The sequence below is a fragment of the Sander lucioperca genome, chromosome 6 (assembly GCF_008315115.2).
Source record: "Sander lucioperca isolate FBNREF2018 chromosome 6, SLUC_FBN_1.2, whole genome shotgun sequence".
In the NCBI taxonomy this organism is placed as follows: domain Eukaryota; kingdom Metazoa; phylum Chordata; class Actinopteri; order Perciformes; family Percidae; genus Sander; species Sander lucioperca.
In genome coordinates this window covers 4,051,457-4,075,813 of record NC_050178.1, presented here as the reverse complement: position 1 = coordinate 4,075,813, position 24,357 = coordinate 4,051,457, and the positions used below count along the sequence as shown (strand labels likewise).

At 39.2% G+C, this 24,357-nt stretch overlaps 1 protein-coding gene across 4 annotated transcripts; it reads left to right on the top strand.

The window, feature by feature from the left end:
• On the top strand, positions 1-22,971 carry slc6a11a (solute carrier family 6 member 11a). Of its 4 annotated transcripts, none has more exons than XM_031287531.2 (15): positions 1-232; positions 536-720; positions 866-1,000; positions 4,671-4,811; positions 5,991-6,072; positions 7,524-7,656; positions 10,935-11,069; positions 11,243-11,346; positions 13,005-13,129; positions 13,894-14,006; positions 14,108-14,281; positions 14,512-14,614; positions 15,844-15,944; positions 20,546-20,716; positions 22,315-22,971. In XM_031287531.2, exons 1-15 carry the CDS (start codon positions 225-227, stop codon positions 22,462-22,464), a joined length of 1,860 nt encoding a protein of 619 aa, XP_031143391.1. In that variant the 5' UTR covers positions 1-224; the 3' UTR covers positions 22,465-22,971. The 4 variants fall into 4 exon arrangements, 3 of the variants coding, with proteins under 3 accessions (XP_031143391.1, XP_031143389.1, XP_031143388.1); XM_031287529.2 differs by having other exon boundaries at positions 142-232; positions 572-720; XR_004102985.2 differs by lacking the exon at positions 22,315-22,971 and having other exon boundaries at positions 14,116-14,281; positions 20,546-20,701.
• Positions 22,972-24,357: the final 1,386 nt, after the last annotated feature.

Below are 24,357 nucleotides of genomic sequence, written 5' to 3'. Positions count from 1 at the left end.
CTGCCTCAGTGGAAAAATACAGCACAAAAGTGGTATACCTTGGAACTTTGTCAGAGCCAAACACTTTCGACAAAAAATACGTCATAGAGGAGCCAAAGAAAACCACGTTTCTCACTCTAGGTCTCCTTGTGACATGTTATAGAGATCCTGCGGTGAACCCAGCTGAGAGGAATACTGATCAGTTTGCTGTTGCTGTAAGGTCTCATAAGGGAGGGGGCTTTGTGATGGAGGGGTAAGTACCTCACTGTGTTTTTGTTTTACACTGGGTTGCTAAATGCAAAACTTTAATTCTTAAATGTGCTCCAATAAGTGCAGTTTTCTGATAAACACTTGCTGGTGAAAACTTTCCATTCCTGATAATCCTGCAAGCTTAAATTCAACAAATAAACAAAGCCTATGAACATTGCCAAACAATCAGCTGAGTAGTTTTGTCTCACAGTTTTTGTCCTATAAATGTGGAGAGGGCAAAAGGACATTTCAATTCTGACTTCATTGTATTTGTAACTAATCTGCTACTGTTCCTTAACATGTCAAGAGAGTTAATTAAAAGAAACAGCCTTGAGATGCCCAGTCAGGATAAGTGTCTGGTGAAGAAGACTCAGCTGTTGGATCGAGGCCAGTGGGCGAACAAGGTGGAATTTCTGCTGGCTGTAGCTGGAACCCTGGTTGGACTGGGAAACCTCTGGAGGTTCCCTTATTTATGCTACAAAAATGGGGGAGGTAAGCAAAAACACTGTGTTTACAGCCCTTTTCACTAGATTTCAAATGCTCCGTGCTTAGAAACAAACAGGAATGATGTGATGTGGCTCTTTATTATATTTAAAGAGGAAACAATATTTTGATATGTTTGTTATGTTTCTCTCAGGTGCATTTCTGGTTCCATACGTCTTGTTTCTGCTCTCTTGTGGTATCCCAATGTTTCTTCTGGAGACTGCCATGGGACAGTTCACTTCTCAAGGATGTATCACCTGCTGGAGGCACTTCTGCCCCTTGTTTGAAGGTCAGTGTGTTACACAGATTTGCATCACTAGTGCACCAGTAGCACCTAGTGTGTAGAGATATTTCTTTGTTCTTACAAATTGCATTTGTGTATTATGTATAAAAAATAAATTATTAAAGGAAAAGCATCACAGGGCTAAACTTTTCTTTCTCTTTTCTCCAATGTGTACATGCAAATGCTGAATGCACATGTACAGTACATAACATCTAATGTAATTCACAGATGGATATATCTTAACTTTAAAGATACATAAAAGCAGTTATTAATTTAGCTAATTCAAAACATTTGTGACACAAACATAAATATGTAAATAGGTATGATAATGTATTTCTCAAATTAATAACAGTATGAAACTGTACCCACATTTGAAGGTTAACCATAGCAATGTAAATGAAGCCTGAGTGTCTTCAGGAGAGACATATGTATTAATGGTTCGATTCCCACTGCGATACATCAACCAATGTGTCCCTGAGCAAGACACTTGTAACGTAATGTAAAAACAGCTATATTCCTTAAGCCCTGGAACATAATGAATATGCTATCCCAATGTTTAGTAGGTGTAATATGGTGATCAAGCTCATATGTATCAGCCAAGTTTAGGCATAGCTCAGTACATATGTATATAAAGTATACCATTTTAAATGATAGAAAATAAGTAATGTCATAATGTACCATACCAGTTTGGGCATTTTTTCTTCTGCTTTTCTTCCACTTGTTTTAATAGAGGCTCCGTACAGAATTGAGGCAGACTGACTTGTCATTGTAGGATAAGCATAGGTATATTTTACGACTAATGATAGCCGCATTCACTTACGATCCTGGTATTGTGCATGCTGGCTCATTGGAATAGTTTTCTGGAACACTTAATGGAACTGAGCCATTGTTAATGTAATCAATTTCACCTGTGCTTTTCCTACTATGACACATCAAAATGTCTGTGAAAAAGGTCTTTTGTCCATTGTACAGATAAAGAACAACCTTTTTCACAACCTGAATGACACTGTGCACACAGGGGCGTGTCTGTTGCTGCTTCAACTGCTTGGCATTCCCCACGTGGTTCCATATCTGATCTTATGTGCCCCAAAGAAGAGTACAGACTCTGGAGTGCTCCCAAAAATGTGTGTATATCTATATAAAGATATACTGGACGTATAACAAAGTGTTCAAATCTTCATTCCCACCCATTCTAATAGGTATTGGTATTAATTTCCCCCTGATGGTTAGATACCAATAACTCACACCAAATTGGGCTTACATGACAAGGTGATTGATGAATGCATAACATTTTGTTATGAACATTCTGTCTCCTAGCTCAGGAATGATGGTTATATGAGCTGTTGGTGTCAACCAAAGTGACAGAAGACTATAGACATAGAAATAGAATGAGAACAGAACAGACATTCCCATTCAAATGAACATAGCAGGATGGTCAGAGCGGTGGCCATTTCTTTGTGTACCATCGCCATTGCAAAGGTTTTGTGACAAACGAGCAGTGGAGTAGTACGAGGCATGGAGAGGCGTCTTTTTTGCACTATGTCCATTGCCTTGCTGCTAAAGAAGAATTGAGGCTTGCTGGATTTAATTGCTTTATATATAATTTGCTCCACTGATGTGTGAGCTAACAACAATCATCCATTTTATCTTGAACTAGTCAAATGACCACGGTAAACGGTTCAATGTCCCTGTTATGAATGACGACCGGAGAGGAGGCTTTTCAAGTCTCAATGCGTGTATTTATTAACAAAAACACCACCAAAACATACTCAAACCAAAATACAAAAACAGAATATTAAACTGAGGCAAAAAAAACAGCAAACAAACAAAACGGTCACCTCACAGCAAGCTGCCAACCTTCCTTTCTTCTCTTGATGCTCTTTTAATTCAGCCCCCCCCACCTAATTGGACCATACCACCTACACAGGTGATTATAGCGTGAGCTAACCTGAGCAAACATTAACACTGAAGTTTCTCAAAACATCATTACAATTGCATAGATCCATTACTGCTAACATTATTATTTATACATATATGTGTACCCACTGCAATAGGCACCCCAAATATTATAAACATGTCATTTACTGCAGAACTATCTTACCCATTGTTTTTCACCTTAGGATTGCCCAGCCCTTCCCTTCAGAAAAGACCTCATGAGGCAAACCTGTATCCACTCTTCTTGATTAAGCTGGTGAGCAGCTGAGCTACCACCCACATCACAGGCAGAACCATAGAAAACACTATGAACCCACAAAACCTGCAAACAGGCCTATGTCAAATAATAAAGTAACAAACTAAAACAATAACCCACAAAATTACAGTGAAATTAACAGTTAAGCAGACACCAAACAGTCTTAATGTTGGGAACAGGGCCTAGTGAAAAGGGAGAAAGGCAGCCTTTTCACAGTCCCTTCTACTACATTCTATTTCTATGGCTGTAGCGCTAGTCCACAGATTATATACAGTACATTGCCAGACTAGATCTACAGCATTTTGTCCCACACCAGTGCTCAAGAATGGTTATATAAGCTGTCAATAAGTCTCTCACTACACTCTGACTTTCCCACTGTTGTGCGGTAAAGGGTCCAACACCTTGGGCCAGGTTCTGCTGAATCTGCAACTTTCTGCATTACCTCATCGCCCACCTGCACCTCCTAGTAGTAGCGTCTACCTATGTAGAAGTAGACACCATGCCTGAGCCTCACACTGCCTCACTCACTGTGGCCTCTCCACCACTACAAGAATATAAACATAGGACTACACACACATGAGAAAACACACACATATTGTGACCTTGAAACTGGCAGCGCACTCACATAAGAGAGCACAGAGAGACATCTCCACTATTTACAATGTAGAAGCTAACTTTTTCATAAACTTTAAAAGTTATACAGCTTATATTGTAATACCACAATGTTTTAATACCAGATTACACTACCCTGTCCGTGGCGCAAAAAAACATTAAAAGCAGGTCACAAATATATAATTTAATTTTCCAAAAAGGCTCAATAATTTCCTAAAACAGCTTGGCACTTCCATATTTAGCAAAAAAAAATGCATTTCTTGGGGGCTATTTTCAGATACACATCAGTACACATTTGGGGCTCACACATGTTTATCAAAATAAATTAAATGTCGCCCAGAGCAACAGTGTGGCTCATTGATGTGTTTTTAATAGTTTTTGGACAACAATGGAGGTTTATGGCACAGAGGAATAAGATCAAGCACCACTTGTTGTTTTAATTCATTGCTGGTTTTGATCTTTTAATGGAATTTGTTGACAACAAGAAAAATATAAAATATCACCAGACTTATCATTTAACATGCAGAAAACAGAAAACAAATCGATCTGGATGACTGAAGACAGATTGGCAGCATTTGCCTCTGTGATGCAGCTCTCACTCTGTTTCTTTTTCTGGAAGTCTCTTTGCCTCGCATTAACATGATCACAGACAGACAGGTCACTGGTCAATTCACTCTGATCGTGGCAGTTCTGCCGGCCTGCAGAGTGGGAAGAAATTCATCACCTCCAATCAGATTGTGAATTGATTGGTCACATTACCAATCAACATACCCAGACAGAACTAAAAATAACATTATTTTTTAAGGAATACAGATGTTATATATGCTACAGTATATGATGTATTATTTGACCACACCTTGTCTGTCTCCTCAGGGATTGGTTACGCTACCCAGGTCGTGATTGCATATGCTGCCGTGTCGTACATCGTCATCCAGGCATGGGCCTTCTTCTACCTCTTCTCGTCCTTCAGCGCTGAGGTCCCATGGGCCAGCTGCAGGAACTCCTGGAACACAGGTAGTCATGCAGATACAGATATGAACTACGTGCATGACAGACATCTGTGTCTACACGTTCCTCATCACATTTCTTTTACCTCTATGTTCATAACAGCAGCTATAGAGAAACACCCACAATCTTGGATTTGAATGTAAATAGAAATACCAGAATTTATAAAAAAAATTGCTTAATTGATTGATTGATTGACTGATTGATCAAGTGATTGTTTTCACAGCAGCCTTGTAGCTCATAGATCAGAATCAGAATCACCTTTATTGGCCAAGTATGTGTACACACACAAGAAATTTGACCGAGAAAAGTCTACGTTTGATTCATGACATGTCCTTAAACCGCAGAATTGTTCACACCTGTGTTCTTTTAATGATGAATCCCATTGTCTTCGTAAATCTAAAGTGCATACCAGTTGATCCTAATTAGCATAGGTAAACACCATGCCAATCCACATAAAAGGGCATGAGCCTCCAGGGCCGTGTGCACACACAGAAATTGAAAAAAAGGTTGAGAGAATTAAGTCAAGAATGCCCAAACGAGCCTAAAGAGGGTAGAGCCCTGGACTCCAAATGTAAAAAAAAAACTTCAATAGTTCTGAAGTGGAGGAACTTGTGCAGGAAGTGAATGCCAAACAAGCTGTCATATTTAGTAGCGTTTCACTCTCTGCAAATAAATCTACATGGTCCTGGAAGATGCGTTCCCTCCTCAGGGCAAAATCAGCATCATCTTGGAGCAGCAGTAAATATGCCATTGTGCGAGTAGACCTCGGGTGCAGAAATAGGCTGACTTTGGAGCTATTAGTAGTGTGATCAATCACTTATTATTGGATGGCATGTTCCCAATTAACATAATTGATGTGAATTGTTAGTGTAGTGTTTACATATCTTAAAAGACCATAATGCTTTGTTTAATAATGAAAATAGTTATTAAGAACTATTAATGTAATGTAAGAAATCTCAAATAAGAAAACATTAGTGAATGTCAGAATCTTCGTGATAACTGCGCATGTGGGTTTTAAGAAATTTCTTCTTGCCACAGCAGAGGGTCCTTTACATCTCAAATTACTAAAAAAGGGTTGAGGATTATTTTTTATTTGTTGAGTTTAAACTGTATCTGTTGTTATGTTTGTTTTCAAATATTTATCTACACTATGACAGATTAAAACATATCCTGTTTTTTTCTCAGAGTCTTGTGTTGAATTTGATAAAACAAATGCGTCATCCAATTGGACAGCAAACGCAACAACGCCTGCAACAGAATTCTGGGAGTAAGTGTAATTCACACCTGCCTTCCTTTACAGCAGATGTCACATTATTAGGAGGCTAAACACTAAAGGTGCATTGGCACCCTGTCGTGTTTGTGTGTTTATCTTTGTTGTTCCTCTTCTGTAAAGAGGGTCTAATAGCAGCCTGTAGGACCAATGGGTCACATAATACAAACGCTAGTCACTGGTGAGCTGCATGTTGCTTAGCCCATAATTGCTCATTATTTCTCAGTAGGCTACCTGTTTGCACATTTAAAACAATCCCTCTAGTGCTGCCATCAGTCAAAATGGCAACACACTTATTAAAACTGTAAGTCAAAGAAATTTTGTACAGACATTCATGGTTAGCAGGCAATAAATGTTAGGCTTTTCGTTTAAAAAAAAGTCTACTTCTTCTTGTACAAAGTTCCAAATTTCGAAACTTCACTATATTATATGAAGCACCTGATACAGCCACAACTTTTAATCTACACAGAATTTGTCAGTTACATACAAATTCATTTGGCAGCAAAGACATAAAAAAGGGTGTGTCTCACATTGCTTTTGCTAAATCATGGTCAACCTTTCTCAATAGATAACACGCAGAACATTCAGTACACTGTGAATGTAGGGTTAGATGATAAAAACAACTGCCATTTGACAGTAAATACACCACAGGGACAGCTTTTTGAGTTCATACAGGAGGAGCTCCTTTCCCCAAACCATTTGGCCATGATAAATGGTTGACTTAAAGGTTGACTTTAGTCAAGTACTGTTTGAGAAACAGACCAAGACGCTACACTTGCTGGCCAGTTACACAGAGACAAAAAAACAAACACTCATCAATCTTCCTTCCATGTCACAGCTGAACATGAATTCATACACAAGCCAGATACAAATATAATAGAACATTAAACACATTTTTTTATGTGGTTGTACATGGCTGATATGTGTACAGGGCATCACTAATGTTAATTAATTAGTTTTGATTCCCTTGTTTGGGAATATCCCGTATTGATTGATCTTATTTATTCTTTTCTCGTCCTAGAGCACATTGTTGTCTTGTTATATATTATTATGTACTTACTCTGTTAATGTCTGGTGTATGTGTGTTTATGCAGCTGTTGCCAGCGCTTCTCTTTGCCCAAGACAAATTTCCTTCGGGACAATAAAGTTTATCTTATCTTATCTTAAGTTGCATTATTGTTTTCAAGTGTTGCCAGAAATATCTTTAATATTACTAATTTCCACCTGGAAATGAAATTCTACTTCTGCAAGGCCAAAGGTATTTGCTAATTTTCAACATGAATCTGGTGCAATGTAGTAATAACACTGTGTGATCAGTCACATTTGATCATTCTTCACTATCATAATAACCTTTTTTATTATTTTATGAACATTATTAGTAATCTTGTTTTTGTCTCCAAAACTGTTTTACTGCCCCTGTTTTGACAATATTATGTGTTTCTTTTCAGGAGACGAGTGCTGGGTATATCTCAAGGAATTGAGGAGATTGGTAGCCTGAGGTGGGAGTTGGTCTTGTGTCTCTTACTGGCATGGATCCTGTGCTACTTCTGTGTTTGGAAAGGAGTGAGATCCACAGGAAAGGTACAAGTCTTTTTTTAGAAGATTACATTGGCGTTTGTGTGTTTCTTTTATTTAGGAAATATCACACAAGAGGGAGTGCTGTTATATCATTAGGTTGTGGCTTAGGCTTTCAGGATCGGGGCCACTTCTGGCACTGGGACCCATCTCCATCCACAGGACCCATAGTGGAAAATAACTGCAAGGGGTCTCTCAATCAATAACATATTAAAATTGAATTAAAACTAAAGACGCTGGAATTGATGATGTTGTGAATATGCAAGGGATCACGGGAGTCGTGTTTTTATTATTATAAATATCTGACGTGATTTGGGCAGATATATGTTCCTCGACAAATTCATGTATTTACGTTTTATTGACGTTACGTTTTGTAACGTTTATTCACTTTATGTCAGTTACGTTTTTTATTTTTTTTATTTGCAAATATTTTGAAAGAAAGGTCTGACAAAGAAAAAGCCAGGCGCAAACCCCCAGATATTGGACTGCCCAGACTGCATGGGATCATCAAACTATTAAAGTATTAATGCCGTTAGCGCTGCCGTAGCCTGCTGTTCGGCTAATTTTTTTCTAACCATAGTAGCATTAAAGCAGGGTGGAATGGTGGGAATGAGCAGGCTAGCTAGCTAACTAACTAAATAGCCACTACATGAGTAATATTTAGACTTAATCCTTCATCCACACACTCTTGTCACACTTGTCACAACGTAGGATAGCAAATTGCTATCGCCAGATGAGGGATAACTTTGTATGGCTCATTTTCTGTAACCAGTGTAGGATGGCGGAATTTTTGGAATTCCAATTGAGATGGGTCCGAACCTGGAGCTCTGCAACTAGACCATGGATGTATAACACAGACTGTATATAAAGAGATGTAAAATAAGAGATAAACCCTTCTTGACTAGTTGTATACAACTGCAAGGTGGTAATTCTAATTTTAGGTTTTATTACAGTTACATTTTAAGTTAGTTCATGAATTTTCTAAGTATGAAAAATAAAAAAAAATGGTGAATGTCACATATTTTCTTAAAACATTCGTACGCGCCATAACAAATCGGTTTGTATTAATGGTCTTTGCATGAGGCCCATTGATTTTCTGTTCTGACTTGTCAACTGTCGCAGCAACATCACAGACTGTATTTAAAGATGGATGTCACATCTCCACTTCATCTCACTGTACAAAAAGCCAGGCCAAAATATCCCAGATACGGGCGATGCTATCTTTTAATTGTGGAGCAAAAGTCTGTGCAGTAGTAATCGGGCGGTGGAGCCGCGGTATCAAAGTCCCACCTATACACCCACTCGACTAATCGCGAGTCACTAGTCATGTTTCCATCTAATTGTCAAGCGAATTTTAAGCGAACTTTTAAAATGTTGCAAAAAAGAAAGTAAAAAGAAAATGCGAATTAGAAGCGTTTCCATCAACTGGTTTAGAGCGAAAGAACTAGACTACGCAAAGTGACGTTACGCATGGTTGTAGATTGCAAACCAGCTTGCTAAATTCTAAGTTCTGAGTTCTTTGGCTAAATGGAGAGAGGTAGCATTGTACAAGTTGGCCGCCTGTGCAGAATACAGGGTTGTGGCAGAGACATTTGGTGTCAGCGAGACAACCGTTCACCGCTGTGTATACGCTGTGTGCAGGGCCATAGGATTCAAGCTGTTGAACCAATTCGTCAATTTACCCGACGTGGCTGTGGCACAGCCTATAGCGCACCGCAACTCCACTACGCACCTTGTGCCACAAGTGCACGCCGCACTGGATGGAATCCATATCCCGATCCTTCCCCCATCCAATGGATACCGGTGTTACACCGAAATCTGTGACCCATCGAGATCAGTGTCCCCCTACCACAACCTGAACCAAACCCTTGTCCCTAACCTTAACCACTGAGGGGGGCGCTACGCTTTTAACAGGAGGGACACAGATCACGACGGGTCACAGATTTCGGTGCAACACCGGAACTAAAGTCATGTTCGCTACGTCACAACTTATTCGGCAAAGCTGTTTCCATCTCCCATTTTTACGCATTAACTCTTTTTTTGAAAAAGGCAAAAACCACCTCAAGCGAGAGTAAAAACTTTTTTGCAAATTTAAGGACGTTTTTTCAAATTTTGCCGTTTCCATCAACACTTTTTTTTATGGAAATTGGATGGAATTGATGGAAACATGACTACTCACAGCTGCTGTCCATCATGAAGTTTCACCCCTTTTTTATAGCATGACATAACATAATAAGATTTACGACCTATACTGCAACCAGCTGAGATGTTTTGGCTTCACTTATACAGTCTATGAATCAACCATGGATGTACAATAAGAACTGGCTACAGCGTACATCCATGTGTTCGAGGCGGAGCCCCGTTCATTCCCATGAGAGTTGAATGAAGCCATCACAGAGCCAAAAATTACCTGGATAATTGGCACTGCTTCCGGACTGTGCGGCCCATAGAGCAGTCGTACTATCCGCCGGCTTAACCGGCTACTTCTGGTTTAGCATTTACTTGAATGGGGATAAAATTATTTAATGGTGTGACTTTCCAAATGGTATCGGACCGAATGGATCAAATTCTGATAGTGAAACATGTATCCACTGATTTACAGACATGTCTTTCGCCATTTAAGTCTATGGTAAAAACTCTTTTTGGGCAAGAGGGCATCACATGACAGGCCGGGAGTTGCAATTCCGCTGTTTGGTCGGTATGTTCAATTTGCTTCAAAGCCCGGCGCACAGTGGTGTGGATTCATTACAGTATAACTTAAGTAATCCTCTCATTCACGCTGGGCAACAATTAAAGCAAAAAAATTTACACTGCAAATTCGCTCCATGTTGTCGTCACCGTCCATAACCATAACTTCGCAACAAACTCTACCAGCACCAAACATGTATCAGAAAACACAAGCAGACCAATCAGAACAATCACAACTGCATAGGAGTTACAAATTAAAGGAAAAACCTAAATAAGGGCAAACTGTACAGACTTATGATATAGTTTATATATCAGTATAAATCCAGGATTTCTGTTGGTTTGGTGTCCTCCTTTGAACAGACAACTAAAGCATAACAGGTAGAGATTTTAGGCATACAGTATGTCATATTGTGTCAGTTGCACATTTAGGAAAAAATATTTCACAAAGGTCCCCATTTATATTTACTTCTTTTTTTATGTGACTCATGCCTGTTATGTAGCTGTTCTGTTGCAGCTTCTTGTCAAATTCCAATAATCAATTGTGATTTAAAACCACATTAAAAGCTAAAACCTGCATTTGTCTGTTGTTGTCACAGGTAGTTTACTTTACAGCCACTTTCCCCTATTTGATGCTGGTGGTTCTGTTGGCTCGTGGACTCACTTTACCAGGAGCTATTGATGGCATAGCTTTCTACCTGTATCCTGACCTGGCAAGGTTGGTGGACCCTCAAGTAAGTAATAAAGTCGAACATTCAACATAATACAAGCTGCCCGCTTAATTGCCTCCCACCGGAAGTCCAAATAGCCTACTGTAAAATACTTCCATTTCATGATATATGTTCCACTCTTACTGTAGTTTAAGTGGTGAAAGTTTAATGATATTTATGTTTTTGCATTTGGCTAGGTTTGGATGGATGCAGGTGCACAAGTTCTATTCTCTTTTGGGATTTGTCAGGGGACTTTGACAGCTCTGGGCAGTTACAATCAGTTTAACAATGATTGCTACAAGTAAGTGCTCTCTGGTCTTCAGCTTTTTTCTTTAAATGCATTACTACAAATTATGTAGCCTAAGATTATTTTTAGGGCCCAAGCCCTATCTACCTACCTACTAATAAGACAAACAAACAAACATCATCCGATTTACATGAAACTTATAATGTGTGGTCTACATGTGATACTGAACCGCCCCCTATACTTTAACCACGCCCATGTACTTAGGCCATGCCTCCCTCTTATGGCTTTTGAACCCTTTAAGGTAGAGTCTTGTGTGAGGTGTCATTGAACTCAGCAGAGAGTTCCTTCTTCATTGGTGATGGTTTGGCCCGCCCCCTATGCTGTAGCCACGCCCCCTTTTAATAACTTATGACCCGTTTGATGTAGACCCTTGTGTGAGGTATCAATAGCCGCTTTCCGACCGGAGGGATTTTTGCAGTTCTTAGAACATAAAATTCCTAGAACACTTTTTTTCTTGTGTTCCGACTGGACAAATTTGGGGATTTTTAAGTTCCTCTGGCCGTAGTTCCTGTAACTCTTTCAGCTCCTACTTCAGGGCAGGGTCTTTTCGCTGTTCCCTTTTCAGCATAGGAACCTAGGTCAACGAGGGTTGGGTTTCCGGTACAGACAGACCAACAACAGGACAATTTTAACAATTTTTGCCATCTTATTCATCACTAAATTCACTTCTGACAATGTTTTAGGTGAGAAATGAACTGTTTAGATTTTGAATATAGGCAGTCTTGCACAAATTGATCTATGACCACTTGGCCAGTGTTTTGAGGGAGAGTAGTTAGTAGATCTGCTTAGAAGTGGACTTTTCCTATAACTAAGTTCCTGTAACTACTTGGTCGGAAAACGGCTATTGAACTCAGCAGGGAGTTTCCTTTTCATTGGTGATGATTTGCAGTGTCTGAGTGCCGCGCAAATGCACGGTCCAAGGAGCGGCGTCCGCCAGTAACCCCGACGTGCGCAGAGGAGCGAGGGCCCGTCCATCGCTGCTTGCAGCTTTAATTTAGTGTTTATTTATTCTAACCTCTGGCTTAATTTAGCACCTAAAGTTGTGATACAATATTTTGTGAAAACTTACAAAGAAAAAAGTAAAGTGCTCAATCAATCAGTAATATGATTGATAATTGATAAGAGGAAGATTTCAAATTATATTCTTTACTTTTACAGCTACTGCAGTATGTTAAGTTAAGCAAAGTTTAAGCAATACTAGCAACTTTTTCTGCAGGCATAAATTCAGCTTGTAGAAATATTGGGCAATCTAGGTGTGAACTAATGCAGTCTTTGTATTGCTTTCAGCATGTTTGCTCTCTACCACAGTGTCTTTTTTAATATGGCTACTGGGGGGGAAAGAGAGTGAGTAAAGTACAATGTAGTAAAGGCCTTTATTTAGTTAGGCATTGTATCAACCTGCATACTCTTCATTAAGGCAGAGTTAATGAAAGACTCACTCATCATCAGCGTATATAGATACATTTCAATATATTAACAAAGTATAAAGCTAGTAACAGCCAAATATGTTCACTTTTACCATTATCTCTATCATGGTCTATTGTTTTCTTCTCATTGTAACATTTTTACACAATTAGTTTTTAAAACCGAAAACAAAATTACCAAAGAGTTATTCATTAGCTAAATTGATTTTCTTTTGTTTGTTTCCTCAGGGACACGTTTGTTCTGTGTTTGGTGAATGGCGGGTCAAGCTTTGTGGCAGGGTTTGCTATCTTTTCAGTTTTGGGCTTTATGTCCTATGAACAAGGACTGCCAATATCTGAAGTGGCTGCTTCTGGTAAGACTATCAGTACACCACTTCTGTTACAGTACATACTGTATATTTAATGATCACATCTCTGTTTATGTAAAGTGCTCGGACTAAAACCAATTATATAGACAGGGATGAGAATTTAGCACTCGTTTGTGCTCCAATAAGCAGCCTGCTGGCTGCAAAATGTGTGTTAGTGTGGTTTAACTATATGTGTAGCCATTTTGAATTGGAAACTTCCAGCATAATAATGTACTGCAGGGCACATTGGTCATCATAACTCATCAAGCTATTAAACAAATCACATTTGATCTTGAAATGGCAAATGTTTCTTTTAATTAATTCATCTTTAATGTAAAAAGAAATCTGACATGTTTGGAAAATGTGTTTGTTGATTTCAAATAATGCATTTGTTTTTTTACAGGACATGGAAAATGGTTAGAATGTTATTGATTATCCTGTTAATCGTACATTTAAGACAATTTAACACTCTTCCTGGGCTCAACCCACTTAAATAAAACTGCAGCTTTATTGACTTTATTGTAAAGACAAAAAAAGATAATTTGTAGTAGCTGGAATTCAGACTGCGTGTATTTTATCTTTTGTTACATGATTACACAATAATATAGATATTGTCCCTTAAAAGTAATCTTAATTATATTATGAAATAAAAGTTTCATCTGCATGTTCTCAAATATTGGAATTGTATTTTATATGATTTCATATGACAAATTGATTGATTGATTGATTGATTGATTGATTGATTGATTGATTGATTGATTGGAATACAGGACCTGGCTTGGCATTTATTGCCTATCCACGTGCAGTTGCCATGATGCCTTTCCCTCAGTTATGGGCTATATGTTTCTTCATCATGGTCATCTTGTTGGGTGCAGATACACAGGTGAGATAAAAAACACATTTGCATTAAGCAGTTATAAATCCACAATTTAGTTGTATTATTTCACCTTTGTTGATTGCAGACAAAAGCTGTTTGTCTTAAAGTATTTCAGTTTACTCACAGGTCAGTGTCTCTGGCAGTTTGTGAGTCTGGAGTGCCTGATGACGTCTGTGACAGACATGTTCCCCACCGTGTTTCGAAGAGCTTATCGTCGAGAGTTGCTGCTGCTTTGTCTCTGCTCTGTTTGCTTCTTTCTCAGCCTTCTTCTTGTCACAGAGGTGAGAGTCCATGTTTGTAGTGTGTTCGCATAACAATGAATAAAAACGGGGCGGTGTACCCTCCAAAAAGAGGCCAATACAATCTCCCCTGGACCTGTAGCACGCTGAACTGCTTTACTCATCTAACTTTTAAGCAGAAAAAAATGTTAAGCATCTCAACATTTAGCAAAATTGTTGTGTTGTTTTTGTGTTTGATGTGTGGTAACAATCAACCCTCTATCTGCCTGCAGGGAGGCTTATATTTCCTTCAACTTTTTGACCATTACGTTTGTAGTGGCAACAATCTTCTCCTTCTTTCAGTGTGTCAATCGATAGCAATCGGAGGGATATATGGTGAGTCATTATGGTTATCCTGCATTAATCAAACAAAGTAACTGATACGCTTTTTGTTTTTATGCCTATTGAAATGATCTTCGACCAAATTATAAGAATTTTTAAAAGGTCTGTGTTTCTGTCAGCAGACGTTTTCAACTTCAACTTAAAATCAGTCTCAAAAATCATAATTTAAATGCTGAAAATATGACTGGTTGGGTCTTCAAGTACATTCATGACTGTTTTTGAAGGTCTAAACAATTTCCCCATTGAATCGGGTTACAGTTTGTATCAAGCTGCAGCATAGTGGTCAGTTTCTGTAAACTGGGGCTGCTGTGAACTAAATGATGGATGAACAAACCACATTTTAGGTCTGAGTTAAACAAGTTTCTTTATTGCTGAATAAGGGTGTGTTGACTTCTTACATTCATTTAGTGCAGTTGTGCCTTTACAACATGGCCTGCACTTCTGACCTCACTCCTGTGGTACTTTGATTAACAAGATATTTTGTCCACAGTTGAATTCCTATGTTCTCTTTTAAACTCAGCTTTCACTCCTGTTTAAGCTTGATGGGCATTTGATTGTCTTGAGGAGGGGGGGGGGGATCTTTTTGGCACTGTTTCTTTGGATGTGAATGAACACAAAAGATCTAAGAGAACTTAATACATTCAAAACATGTCCTTCACATGGCCCCTGTCAGCAGGGATGTAAATGCTGCCTCAAAGGAGTTTGGGTTTTGTGTGAGAAAATATTTGACATGGTAAAGTGGTGTTGTCAACTGTAGTAGGTTACATATAATAATTGTAATACTAGCATCCACAATAGTTACTCTTGAATCCCACAAATTTCCTTTTAAATACATTTGTGAGTTTAGAAAAAAATAAGTCTGGAGTGCTCAGAAGTTCAAATAAATCATGAAGGTGCTCTTTGGAAGGGGAACACAAAAGTTGAAAAGAGAAAGGTTGAAGGCACTTTTCTTGCAAAAAAATAAAGCCCATAAAAGCCTTTATTTAAATGGCTATTTCATATCAACATCTTAGTACATTTAAAATAGAACTGGGCAGCAACCCACGCGTAGCGGCACAAACTGCCTTAAAATACATTTGTGATTTGGAGTCAGTGCACAGGAGTTATCAGCATCGCCCATAAATTCACATCTCATTATGCATTTGTTTGTGTTCTAACTATAGTTTTAGGTGACTATTAAACTGACTATGAAACAGGCTATTTTCTTTCCTTTTGATTACCAGGTGCAGATCGTCTCTATGACAACATTGAAGACATGGTGGGTTATCGTCCATGGCCAATGATGAAGTATTGCTGGCTTTATATAACCCCCACTGTTTGTATGGTGAGTTAAATGTTTTTTTAAATTCCTGTCAATAGTAAAAAGATGTGGTTTGGTGTATTGTGCATAATATAGATGGCAAAGTGAGTATTTTCTGTGAGAATGGCAATGAACAAAGAAAAATTGAAGCAGTTTTGGCTAACTTCTTTGGCTAGCAACAAATTCAATGATGTTTTAAGTTTACCATCAGTCTTCAATTTTTTTATTATTTCAGAATCATTATCAATTATGAATTATCATTCAGAACATACAAACACACTTGAACAAGAACAATCATCCACTCCCACCCCCCACCCTCCGCGGTTTCGAGGAAAAGAAAAACAAAACAAAACAAACAAACAAACAAAAACAGAAATCACACCTTGCCTAGTCGCTCTCCTCTACTTCTTGTGATGCTGAGGTCATTAGGACTGCTGCTGCGCCTTTCCACAGGTCTATAGTTGATGATTTGGCTTTGTTAATCTTTGCTGTAGAGAGCTCAAGCATAACTATGTCTAGAAAATACGCTAACCACTGTTTTATACAAAGCAAGTGAGGGGTTAGCCAGCGTTGAGTTATCATTTTCTTGGTCGCAGTTGAGCCGGCTAGCCAAACTTTCTTCTGTCTCCCAAGCAGATGTAATTTAGAGTAGTCATTAAGTAACAAAACAATCGGGTCAGTAGGAATTCGACATCGTATCGCATCAGATATTATTGATGTTGTTTTATTCCAAAACCCATGCACCTGGGGTCCGTTTTAGAAAGCAGGTTTAGTGAAAACTCTGAGTTTGTTAACCCTGAGATGAGGGGAACTCTGGGTTTTCTGTTTCAGAAAGGGAGGTTAATCAAACCTGAGAGAGAGGGGTAACTCCAGCCCGTTTCAGAAAGAGAGGTAACTTAACCTCAGAGTCAGTTACTATGGTAACTGAGTATGTGAACCTAACCTGGTCGGGAGCAGGTTTTCTTCAAGAAACCTCGAGTTTCTCTCAGTCTCCTCCCTCTGACACAGCGCACTTTCATTTCCTCATTCATTCATTCAGTCTGTATCAGGCGCATTTTAGCGCAGTTTGTTATCTACATGAATAAAAAAACATATTGGTTTATGTTAGGCAGATTATAAAATGTTTTTTTCTCAAACATTGCATGTCCTTTTGTCAACAATCCCGTTGATGAAAAAGCTGTATTATTAGGCCTAGTTCACAGAGAGTTTACGTCGGGAGATGATATGAGTCCCGACTAGATGTATTTTCATTTCCAGATAACCGATTTGAGAGGTATTTTCTTCACAGTCGAGTAGATATGTAGATACCTTATCCGTCCTCATATTAACATCCACCATCGTGGACATGCTTTTACATCCCAGCAGATTCTCTGTGTCACATTATTTTTTTTTTGCAAACGGCAGTTTTCTTTACAACATTGGTGATGCGGATCATATTAATAAAGCCACTGTTTGCAGAGCCGTCAGAAAAGTGTGCCTCGCTCTGAAACGTTTTTTTTTAATGTTTTTGTAGTGTTCCCTGGACAAAACCAGTGAGAGACGTTAAAAATAATTAAATGATTATAAATTATATTTCTGTTAATAATCATCGTGCTGCAGGCTCAGAATGGGATTAGTATCTTACTTTTTTGCCCGCAGGATTGCACCTAAATGAAATAGGTGTAATACCATTCCATATTATAGGTTACCTGTGATTAAATATGAAATTAATACACTGTCAATGCTTATGCATTGACTCGTGCAGCAATTTTCTCCCACACCAATTCTCTCTCTTTTACATCAGCCGCTGTGTTGCTTTTTTAACGAAATATATGTTCAAACTCGCTGTATGTGCGCATGAGTATTTCCGCCAACCAGTTTGTTTGTGGTTGTTACCATGGTGAATCGTAGTATCATGGCTCCATTCATCCTGCCTTTTTATTGTGGTGGTGCACGCGCTTAGCTCTGAGTCAACCTACTCCGAGTTGATTGAACCAACTCAAATCAGCTGTTCTGGAACCGAAAACTCAGAGTTTCCCATCTCAGGGTAAATCAACTCAGAGTTCAGGGTTAGACTCAGAGTTTGTTAAACCTCCTTCCTGAAACGGACCCCTGTTCACACTCCCAGACCATGTGCAGGAAAGTTCCAGTTTGTTCAAGTTGGCAGAACGTGCAGTAGGGAGTAGGAATGACTTTAGAGACGTATCTCTTCTGAGGCGTCCAATATGCCTTATGACATATGTTGAAGTGGATCTGCTGGTGATTTGGGTTCTTGGAACAGTGGGAAATGTTGTCCCAAACTGTCTCCCAATTAATTACGTTCCTCCATCAGTCTTCTTCTGTCCTCAAATTTCATCACTCCATCATATATGTAGTAAGTAATAAGTGGTACGAGGGTGGGGGAGTGAGAAGGAAGAGATAGTGAATGAAGTGAGGATTTTAAAAACGTGAATTATGAAGAGTTTCCTGAGAATTTCATTTGGGCAAACAGGCTGGTCTCTGTTTGGAGGGATAGGGTTACAACATGTGTGTATTTCAAGATATTGCCTACCGTAAGGTGATACAGAGAGGAAGGAAGAGAAATATATAGCCACCTATGTGTTTTTTTCTGGCATATAATTTAGGAAACTTATATAAATATATGTTGACAATTCACAGAACACTAAACACATTTTTTTTTTCACAACTTTCCCAATCACTCACTTTTCACCTCAAACTGCCTTTGTGCAAAACAAGGAGGAGGGAGTGAGATGGATATTGTTGGGATTTCCTCCTCTGTGTCCCATCTTTTGGGACAATGTGTCTGACCCCAAATAAAAGACCTTAGATCCCGCGCATTTGTTAAATTGGAATTACATTGACCCTAAGCAAGAGCCAAATAAGCTTATTTTGTTGTCAATACAGCTAACTTTTTGCTGTAATCAAATCAGTATATATTTATGTTTAACATGAAGTATACTAGGCTACTGCTTGAGTGCAGGGGAAATGGGAAACATACATGTGTACAGACAAGGCTAGCAGCAGCAGCGCTGAGTCAGACACGTTTCTAGTGTGCAAAGACATAGAAAAATCCACGCAGCCGCCACGCAGCTGACACGCAACAGAAACGCCACGTTCACGCCACGCATCCAGTCTGTCGCCGGCCTTAATGCTGTTGGTGTTGTTAATTCCCTCCTTTTATTTGTGTTTCGGTTGACCAGTTTATGAAACCTGCACTGCACATCAACGTTTTGTCTAATGTGAAGTGACTGATTGTTTCTACGGAACCTCAGGCAGCTTTGCCGCCCTGAAAACAAGATGCACAGCCGTCTATCTTAAGTCTGAGTAGATCTAAGAGTCACTGTGTCATAATCTATCTGTGGGAAACAGCCTCAGGACTCTGTGCAGGCCAGTCAAGTTCTTTCTTAGATAACTCAGAAAATTACTTCTTTAAGGACTGTTTAAGGGCATTGTCATGTTAAAACAGGTAAGACCCTTCCCCAAACTTTTGTCACAATGCTAGAAACATATTATTTTCTTAAAAATAACTGTGTAGGCTACTGTAGAATTTAAGATTTTGCAGTGTAGCCCAAACTGTGAGAAACCTGCCCAGACCAAAGGTATGTGGACAGGGGTTGTAAGTCCTTTGCAGAACCTCAGTTTCAGGGAAGTCAAAATTGTTTTGGCCATATCTATCTAATAAAGCGAGAAGTATCTGTATGTATACCTAGTATGTATGCGTGTGTGTCCATGTTTGGGGGGAAGGTAACCTGCACGTCACATGCAAACGCCACATGCACAACGCTTTACAACAGCGGGGGGTTTCTTCACTTTCCTGGAGCACGAGCGGATAGCTGAAATCGCGACATCGCAACTGTTGTGTGGAATAAGGTTGGCGAAAAAAAGGCCCTACGCTTTTCAGTGTCTATTATTTCGATAAGAGGGAACTCAATATAAAGCAATTTGCCAACAATAAATATCTAACAAAAGCCAGACACTATATAGTATTAGTTGCTGTGAGTTGTAGCCTACATTCACCACTTCTAAACAGAGGCAGAACATAACCTAATCTCGGAGATTATTCCTTCACAGCGCTGTGCAATGCGAGAAAATCTCAGAGCTGAACCGGGCTGACACAGCAGTTTTCATCAGACTCACCCCGGGTCACTGTTAACTGTCAGGCTACTAAACCTGTATGGAAATTACTCCACATTGTCATTGTGATATTTTGTGATTACATTCTGAATCGGCAATGTTCTCTGTCAGGTAGATCAGTAAGTCAGTAGTAGGCTATACAGTGGAGTTGCATATTAAGTGGTTTGGGGTCCTTCTGTAAGTAAATTTGGGGTACAATTTGGTTTTGAAGAATTCTACAAGCAGCAATACCACAGGCCAAGCAATCGGCCCGTTCCAAACAGGCACATTTTCAACGGGCGCTGTACTATAGTGTAAATGAAAAGACACCACTAGAGACCTGTAAATTATATTATATGTGTGTTATGTTTATGGAGAGAAATTTAATAAACATAACATTCTTCAAGGAGAAAATGTTTGATAAACAATGTTTGACAACACCGAGGCCTGAGTAGACATAATTGGACTGGAGGTAAAAGTTGTTGATCTGACCTGGTTTTTACTGAAATTGTTTTTTTGTTTTTTTTTGTCAGGGTACCTTTGTCTTTTCAGTGGTGAAATACAAGCCTCTCAAGTTCAACAATACCTACGTCTACCCAACCTGGGCTTATGCTTTGGGTTGGTTCCTTGGACTGTTCTGTGTTCTCCTGGTTCCTCTGTGGATCATCTTTAAAGTTACTCAGATGAAAGGGACGATAGGGCAGGTATGTACTCAGTAAAGAAAGATAAATATTCCGAAAACACAAATAAAGTCTTAAGTGACCTCGGGCTTTAACACATAGTTGATCAGCAGAAATTCGATTCATCATTTAAGTTGTATTTTTAAACCAAAATGGCATATACCAACTGGTTCCAGCTCCTCTAATACAAATATTTGCTCGTTTTTGTAGTCTTTTGTGATAATAAACTGAATATCTTAAATATGTCAATTTGAGCTCTGGGAAATAAGGGGTATTTTTGTCATAGAACCAACAATTAATCATGAAATAAATCAGCACATTGATCGATGATGAAAATAATCGTTAGTTGCAGCCCTAAACCCAAACTTTTTCAGTTGTGAGGGGAGGCTGGAGTCATTGCTAGTGACAGTTTTTAATGGTTTGCACTTTCAACTTTGTGTGCCATTTATAATAGCTTCTTTTATAAATGAATAATTTACAAATCTATGTTACGTTTCATTGTTTTGATTCTTGCTTATCGTAATGACTTAGAAGGATAAGACTGTCTTGTAATCTGTGTATAGGGACTAAAGGCTATTTTATGCTTCTGCGTGGAATCAACGGCGTACCCCCGCAGACCGCTCTGTGTCTACGCCGGACCATACGCCGTAGCCTGACGTGCACCTCTCGAAAAATTTAACTACACGTCGCAGCGATGCACGTCGTTCGGCCGTGGCTTGGTACCGTTGCATTTCCTCCGACTCTTTTCCTGGTTCTCCTTCTCCATAAACAACATGAAATCAAGGAGAGGGTTAACTTTTCCTGCTAAAGATTTCCCACCGTGGTCAGAAAGAACAGGGGAGACACTTTGTTTCTCTCACTATGACTCTAGAGTCGCTACTCGCTCCGAAGCTAATCGCCGTCACTCTCTCACTTCTCCCTCGCTCTATCACCCACTCCCCACACACACGCACACATGCCAGCTCGACGCACACACCAGCGCACAAGTATAAACATCAGGCCACTTACGTAGGCTATGGCGAAAGCTCTGCATGGAGCCTCCGCAGAACCATAACACAGGCTTTAAGTCCCTTACAATAAACTGCACCATTAAAGCAACACTAGAGAACTTTACCCGCTTCTGTCCCTCTACAGGTTGGAAGCGGAATTGTCCATTATGTCTGATTCAAACTACAGATCCGCTAACTGATCTGGCGAACTTGCATAGTACGGTTGTAGCCGGTAGAGAGCCGCATAGCAAATGCAGAAGTGCCCTACACCCTGTTACGAGTTGATGAACCACTGAAACAATATACATATACAAGAACAAAATATTCTATCCAACATTGTTGCATAACAGTACAAGTACTGTTTTACATCAGGGACCAATTACATACATACAGGAGTTATGAAAGCTTTTAAAGGGAACAGCAATGTGTTAACAAAGCCCTCCAGCCAGATGTGCTGCCAGCGAGTTGCAGCTGCATGATTACTCAACTTGACACAAGGAGCGGTGAAGGAGCCTTAATGCTGTTGGTGTTGTTTATTCCCTCCTTTTCTATGTGTTTCTGTTGACCAGTTTGGGAAACCTGCACTGCACATCAACGTTTTGTCTAATGTGAAGTGAATGATTGTTTCTACAGAACCTCAGGCAGCTTTGCCGCCCTGAAACCAAGATGCACAGCACTGCAAAGCAACCTGAGCAATGCCCTTTAAATCCAGACAACACTCTTACACCTGTTGCTAATGAAAACAAAGCAAGTGGTGGAGCTGAGATGGAGTTGCAAATGTGAAAAACTGAACATTTTTGATTAAGTTGTAAATGTGATATTTTGATTTTAAACCCCTAAGCAAGCTAAGCATGTTTTAGAAATTATGACTTTCAGTTCTGCTGGGTTACCATACCAGTCTGCAACATGCACAATCAGTCTTGTGTACAAAATATGTCTGCTGTAGACCGAACAGTATTTGAAAAGCTATTTTCAGTTAAAGCAAACATGTAATTTGTCTGATAAAGTCATAATTTTCATGTTTCAGTATGCCATTGAGCAGTGGTTCTTTACCTGGAGGACGCAAAATAATTTCCGGGGTTTGCCACATGGGTGTGGGGGGAAAAAAATTAAGATAACAGAGACCAATGGGAATGTTTTTTATATTACATTACCTGTATCAGTGATATAATTTACCTTATAATAGATTTTATTGAGTGTGTTTTTGAGAGTTAAAGGGTGCATGCACATGAGTTTCTGATTCTGTTCCGGTGGTCAGAAGGAGAGAAAAAGTCAATACATTTTAATTTGTCACACGAAAATATAATTTCTAAAATATTAGAAACCCTAAAGCAGAACCAGAAGTGCAGTGTGAAAGCAAACCGAACCAAATAAAAAAATGCAACAATGATGTAACTTCAACCCCGTAGTCGGGGTCATGCCACATGCCATCACCGTGCACAACTAATATTTCTAAAATAGACAATTCAGTATAAATTATGACTGAGAGGCGACTTATAATAGAATAATTCTGCGCCTCATCTCTCTCTCTCTCTCTCTCTCTCTCTCTCTCTCTCTCTCTCTCTCTCTCTCTCTCTCTCTCTTCACTTCTCTGTCATTTCCTGTGAGTCTGTGGATTGCTTAATGAGGAAAAATTGGAATTTGTCATGTTTTGCCTTATATATTATCATCTGGCTTTATTATTTTATACATTTTATGTGTTTACATTCATTACCTGCATAAATGGTGTTGTGGTTTATTGGATGGGTTTTCACACTATTTTTTGTATGTAAAAATGTTTGAGTGGATTAATTGTGAAGATTGCACAGATATTCTCTTTAAAATGATACAATAGACTTAAGTGTACTGTTATTTTGCTACCTAAAGGAGGGGTTACTGGCGGACGCCGCTCCTTGCGACTGTGCATTTGCGTGGCACTCAGACACTGCAAATCGTCACCAATGAAAATGGAACGCCCTGCTGAGTTCAATGATACCTCACACAATAGTGTACAAGAAACCAGTCATTAGTTGGCTTAAGCATAATGGGTGGGGCAAATCGTCACCAATGAAAAGGGAACTCTGTTGAGTTCAATGATATCTCACACAAGACTTTACCTTAAATGGGTCACCAGTTATGAAAAGGGGCGTGACTTAAACATAGGGGGCGTGCCAAACCATGACCAATGACAAACAAACTCTCTGCTGAGTTCATTGACACCTCTCACAAGACTCTACATCAAACGGGTCAATAGTTATGAAAGGGGGCGTGGCTTAAGCATAATTGACTGTGAGTCAATTTTGTCCGGTAAATGTCCTCAGAGTTAAAGTCTTATGAATCATGAAAGGTTTCGAGGCAATTGTTAACGTACAACGTGGAAATGCCAAAATCACACTACTTTCGAACTTTCAATTCAAAATGGCTCAATTTTTTAAAAATTGGTAGGGGGCGCTAGCGAGCCATTTTTGCGCGCCTATTCCCGAAACCCTTAAAATACGTAAATATTCACCAGACTTGATGCAACCGCCAAATTTGGTGAGTTTTTGAATATGTTAAGCCCCTCAAAAAGGCAATTAATTTGCCGGGAAAATAATAATTCCTTCAGTTCCAATAGGGCCTTCGCCGTTGTCGGCGCTCAGGCCCTAAAGAGTGTATTCATGAAAATGTATGGAGAGAAGTCTACTACAACTCCCAGGA